This window comes from Rhagoletis pomonella, unplaced genomic scaffold (assembly GCF_013731165.1).
Source record: "Rhagoletis pomonella isolate Grant_MI unplaced genomic scaffold, Rhpom_1.0 Rhpom_scaffold_00001, whole genome shotgun sequence".
Classification (NCBI taxonomy): Eukaryota; Metazoa; Arthropoda; class Insecta; order Diptera; family Tephritidae; genus Rhagoletis; species Rhagoletis pomonella.
Window position 1 is genome coordinate 54,628,721 of NW_023458555.1, and position 5,989 is coordinate 54,634,709.

At 36.5% G+C, this 5,989-nt stretch overlaps 1 protein-coding gene across 1 annotated transcript; it reads left to right on the forward strand.

Annotated features, from left to right (window-relative positions):
• The first annotated feature begins 4,351 nt into the window (after positions 1-4,351).
• LOC118751515 (putative nuclease HARBI1) lies at positions 4,352-5,983 on the forward strand. The gene is made up of 4 exons (XM_036486351.1): positions 4,352-4,587; positions 4,648-5,202; positions 5,267-5,482; positions 5,543-5,983. The coding sequence occupies exons 1-4, from the start codon at positions 4,518-4,520 to the stop codon at positions 5,929-5,931; spliced, it is 1,230 nt and encodes a 409-aa protein (XP_036342244.1). The 5' UTR covers positions 4,352-4,517; the 3' UTR covers positions 5,932-5,983.
• The last annotated feature ends 6 nt before the right edge of the window (positions 5,984-5,989 follow it).

The following is a 5,989-nucleotide window of genomic DNA, read 5'->3' on the forward strand; positions in this document are numbered from 1 at the left end:
GATACTATTTGCACAATTTTTAAGGCAGCTATCGCCAATGTGCAGGTATGTTGAATGCATCTATCGGAGCAGTTTCCTTATAAATGTTAAAAATAATGTCTCAGAGGCGCATTTTGGGGTAGGTATCTTAAATGTGCACTTAAGCATAAAGGCAGCAAAGCAAAATATACTGTATACACTCCGAAGTTCGGGATAGTATTTTGAATATACCAGCAATATATGTAAAAGTAGTGGCGGCTGCTGTAGGGAATTACGCAGAGCCTGAGTTCAAGCCCAGTTTTTTCTAATAGTGGTTGCCCCTCTGTTGGTAATAGTAAACCTCCGAGTGTATTCTGTCATGAAACAACTTCTCATTAAAATACAATTGCCGTTCGGAGTCGGCGTAAAACTGTCCTTTACTTTGTGTGACAAAATCACGCACGCCGCATATCGGAGGAGAAGCTAGGCCAAACACTAACATATTGTTCAAGCTCCAATATGTATATCGTCGTTTAAAGTACAAAAGCGCGTATCGTGGTTCTGCAAAACGTCGGAACTGAAATTTGTGCCAAAAAAGATATTTGGTCATCGGAAGCTCCTGACATCAAGCCCTTAGCCATTTATAATAAAATATCGATACTTAGACATAATGAGAGAAGATTATTAAGTTTAAAAAAGAGAACCGTTTTTAATTAGGACAAGTTTCACTCTCTCCTATAAAATTTAGGCAACCTCACATACGAGGTTTTGCATTTCCTTGATGCGCGGTTTTGTACTTTAAACGAAGAAATGTAGAAGTACTGCATACATATTTTGGTGCCTTTTCAAGTATAAAATCCACTGAGAAACGGCATCCCTAGGATTTCAACTTATGCCAAACGTTTCGTAAACAAGCAATTCTGAACAAAAAAACTGTTTTTCCACAAAGATGTTTAAATGGGAGCATTACAAATATGGCAAAATAGCAATCCACAAGGCTTTATTGGCAGTAGGTCCTTTTTAAAGCACATTTAACAAAAAAATAAGCTTCTAGTTTCGAAGCAAGCACAAAATACAAGTTTTTTATTTGTTGTTTACAAAAAAAATATTGTCAAGTATACAAGTCAAAATTGTTAAATATATATCGCTTTCATTCATTTCTTCATAGAGTTGGTGCTTCTTAACTTAACAACAACAACAAAAAAATATTAGAATAGAACAGAAATAGTGGAGAGAGATAAAGAAAATTTTAATGCCCTTACACAATGCTATCAGTCATTTTTAAAATAATTGTAGATTTGTGTCCTGTAGTTGAATCTGTTTAACCCACTCTTTACGGTCTCAGGTAATGAATTCCAGACTCTTACTGCGTTAATGAAAAATAGTCTTGATGATGCTAGGTAAGTAAATTTTGGAACAATAAAACTGTTGTGTCTCTGTGACCTTACTGGTATCAGCTTCTCAAAGAGATAGGCAGGTATTTTAAATACAGTAAGTTTGTAAATAAATATACAATTCCTAGCGGCCAAATAGTTCTCAAGACTACAACCCAGGATATTTGTTCGACAGGCAGAAATGTGCTTATATCTACCAATTCCATATACATAACGTGTAGCATTGTTGAATGCTACATTGAGTTTATGGCAAGATATTGAGTCCAGTTTGCTGTATACTACCTCAGAGTAGGTGATGATTGGCATAATTAGTTGGAGAACTAATTTACGCCTGGTTTCCAGTGGCGTAAATGTTGCAGAAACTCTCAGCTTACGCAGTATCGCATACACGCTGCTCACAACCTTATTTATGTGGTCAGTACATGTAAGTTTAGAGTTAAGAATAAAACCTAAATTTCTTATCTTATCCGTAAAACTAAACGGACTGGTACATATCCACAGTTTTGGAATACAATCGACATACACCACACTATTACATACAGGCAATACATACGACTTTGACTCATTTAAACATAGAGAATTTCCAGCAGCCCAAACAGAAATAGCAGACAAGTCACTGTTTATTTTGAAACATAAATCCTCAACGAGACCAATACGACTGGACAGGTACAATTGTATGTCATCAGCATACGCATGGATATTCACATATTGACAAACAGGAAAGACATCATTGACAAAGAGACTGAATAACAGTGGACCGAGGACAGAACCTTGTGGAACACCAGCATACACAAATCTAGGCCGGGATATTAGTTTGTTTGACTTAACCTTCTGCGTTCTACCCTCCAGATAGCTAACCATAAGTTTCACCGCACTGTCTTTGAAGCCGAAATAATGTTTGAGCTTCAGACACAACAATTTGTGATTCACTGAGTCAAACGCCTTTGAGAAGTTGAGTAAGCAAAGAAGTGTCAGGTCGCCATTGTCAAAGTTAATTCTAATATCATCCAGTATTTTGACCACTGCCGTCGAACAACTGTGTTTTTGTCGGAAGCCAGATTGTAGTGGAGAAAGCAGACTATTTTCTTGCACAAATGCAGAAATTTGCGCAGCCATTAAGTTTTCACAAGCCTTCGAAAAGACAGGCAGTATGCTGACAGGTCTATAGTCGCCAGCATAAGTAGCATTCGTCTTCTTCGGAACTGGCAAAATTATAGCTTTTTTCCAAACTGCTGGAAAGCATGAGCTGGTAAAACAATGGTTTATTATATGAGTCAGAGGGCCTATTATAAAATCAATTACTATTTTGACGAATCTCAGCGAGATTTCATCTTCCCCTATAGCGTTAGACTTAATTTTTGACAGGGCCATCAGGACCTCAACTTCGCTAACTGCCATTAATTGAAACTCGTGTTTTGGACTAGCACAAGACATGATATCCTTCAATACGGGAGCACAAGGGTTTTTGTTGTTGGCACTGATAAAATATTCGTTCAGCTCATCGACGTCAATTTCACACTCGGGTCTTTCTTTGCCATGTATTTTAAGATTTTTTAGATTGCGCCACAGTTCCTTCGAGGGGAGTGACGGATTTAGTCTTGAATAGCTGTACCAACGTTTTGCTTGTCTTATTATAGCAGTAGTTTCATTTCGAATTTCCTTGTAACGATTCCAAGAAGTGTCCGTTCGATTTTTTCTCCACTTAGCATAAGACTTATTGCGTTTCCTGATGGCAGAACGAACTTTGGAATTGTACCAAGGACACGAACTATTTACAATATTTACAGAACACAGTGGAACATGCACATTAAACAACATGGACAAGTTATTGTTGAGGAAGTCAAGTTTATCATTAACAGTGGGAAGAAACCAACATTCATTCCAATAAATATTGCTCAGGTCTGAAAACAAAGAATCTACATTCAACGACTTGAAATCACGATACACAAAGGTAGCACCTAAACCTGGACGATTCATCACAACATCTAGAGAACAAAATATTAAATCATGGTCGGAAATAAAATCTACTTGGTCAAATTTAAGAATATGCGAGAGGTTGCAGGTAATAAAATAATCAAGGAGACTAGGTGGGGAGTTATTTGCATACCTCGTTGGCATAGTTTCGTTAACAACACAAAGCCCTGCTGTTGCCAACTGGTCCAATAATTTACTACTACTGGGATCGTTTACTAATATATTTACATTAAAATCACCACAGATAAGAATACGCTCATAATCTAACTCAAATTCAGACAGGTCAAAAAATAATGTATCTAGAGCTATACCCTTATTAGGATTATAAACACATGCGAGTAAGACTTTATTCACGCCATCAGATACTTCAGTAATTATGTATTCAGTTTCGCAGTTGTTTGATTTTACTAACAGTATGAGTTTCAGACTTTTGTTACAGTACACTGCAACTCCCCCCCCCTTTTTTAAGTCTACGATCATGCCTCAATAAATTGTAGCCGTTTAAAGACAGGTTGAAATCAGGAAGGTCACTATGGAACCAAGTCTCAGAAACACAAATTACATCCACTGCAGACTCTTCAAAGACGTACCTAGCTAAGTCAAATTTATCACGGCTTAGACTACGTGCATTAAAATGCACGACATTAAAACCATCATTTTGTTTACATAAAATATCAATAATACATTTCTTATTTTCATTAACGCAAGGGCCTGACTTATCGAGCAGACCTACAATCGCAAATCCGGGCTAGAACAGAAACAACCAAAAACAAACAAACGAAGCATGTATACATATTTGCATAAGTGCAAGACAATAGTTGCGTTTTTTTACTCATTTCCAGTAAAATCCAGTAAAAGTTGTTACGAATTTTCTTGTTTTGGCGTTTTCGTACGCAAAAACTTGCAAAGTAGGGGAAATTGAGAGAGCGAAAAATGACAGCTGAAGTTGCAAGTTTTTACTGGATTTTACTGGATAAATTTTTACTTGTAAGAATTTGCCAGTACGAAAAACAGCTGATTGCTACTATTCGCTTTAAAAGAATTCTAAACGTATTTATTTTGTAACGTAAATATTTTGATTAAGTTAAGTCAAAAATAGAAAAAGTGAATAAATAATCGCAAAACAAAGGTATATTAAGCTAATTACTGCAGTATACTAACTAAAAAGTGGGCGCATGCGAAAGCAGAACTATGGAGCTCTTACCTTCAGGCGCAGTGGCGGAAGATGGCGTTAATCAGGGCGAAATTTTAAACATCACAGGTATTTTAGTGTTTTATGTGTGCATTTTTATGTTCATAGTAATTTTTATGTTTACGTAAGTTGGTGGCGTTGGCGCGAACGAAAAGAAGAAGTTAATTGTCACTGCAATTTCGATGCTGATGCAGTCGTCTTCATCGGAAAGCGATGATGAAGAAGAACGTATTATTATTGAAAAATTAAGATCCGACGATATTTTGGTGCTTCTAAAACAAAGAAGTCGGCGAAATTCTGTGCAGAACTTCTTAGAGTTGACTGTGCCGACTTACACTGAGGAAGAGTTCCGCACTCATTTCCGGATTTCCATAAATTTATTTGAAAGCCTTGCTCACCGATTCTCTCTTTCGGAACTTTATCAAAATCTAAGAGCAGACAAAAGGTTGTCACCAAGAACTCACTTGCTTGTTTTTCTGTGGTTTGCTGGCCACGAAGCATGCAGTTATAGGGATTTGGGTGACCGGTTTAATTTATGTCTGTCATCTGTATGTCATGTTATTAACAGAGTAACAAAGTTCATCAGCTCATTGAGTCCAGATGTGATTAAATGGCCTACTGCAGAACAAAAAGGAGAATCAAGCAATTTTTTTAATCGCAAATGCTATTTTTCTAAAGCAATTGGTAAATCACTGATTTCGTTTTATGATTTATTATATTTATTTATATTATCCAAATATTATTTAAGGATGCATTGACGGAACGCATATTCGGATAGATCCGCCAAAAAGATCAAAGGATGACTACATCAATAGGAAGGGGATTATGTCGATTTGTTTGCAAGCGGTATGCAACGAAAAGAGAAAATTTATTAACATTTTCGTTGGATACCCTGGTTCCAGTCACGACAGTTGGGTCTTCCAAAATTCGACACTTTATGATAACTTGCCTTCTTATTGTGGAGGTAATATTCATGTAAACGTGCGAAAAATTAATTAAACTTAAAAAAATATGTTTATTTCAGATTATTACCTTTTGGGCGATTCAGCATATCCCTGTAACAAATATGTGATAACGCCATATAGAGATAATGGGCATTTAACAAATGCTCAAAAGTATTTTAATATAAAACTAAGCTCTGGGCGCATCGCCATTGAACACTCCTTTGGCTTATTGAAGCAAAGGTTCCGCCAATTGTACTATTGCAAGCTCCGGGGCATGGAAAAACTTTGCCACTTCGTTAGAGCCTGTTGCGTTCTGCATAACATAGTAGACGAAGACGATTTAAACTTTATTGCAGGTATTTCTGAAGAAACCTCCGATGACTTAACATCTTACGGTGAAGTTGCTAGGGGAAATCTTGTGAGGGATCCAATATGTCAAGAGATACAACTTCGTCACCCAAATCCATAGATTTAGTCAAGAAACAATGTTTATTTGTATGTATGTACTTCAAAATATTTTATTTTTT

Excerpts from the sequence above, each read along its gene's own strand:
- LOC118751515 (XM_036486351.1), top strand. The coding sequence starts at position 4,518 with ATGGAGCTCTTACCTTCAGGCGCAGTGGCGGAAGATGGCGTTAATCAG. Across the intron at positions 4,588-4,647 it reads CGAAATTTTAAACATCACAG|TTGGTGGCGTTGGCGCGAAC; the intron begins GTATTTTAGTGT and ends TGTTTACGTAAG. Across the intron at positions 5,483-5,542 it reads CTTGCCTTCTTATTGTGGAG|ATTATTACCTTTTGGGCGAT; the intron begins GTAATATTCATG and ends TGTTTATTTCAG.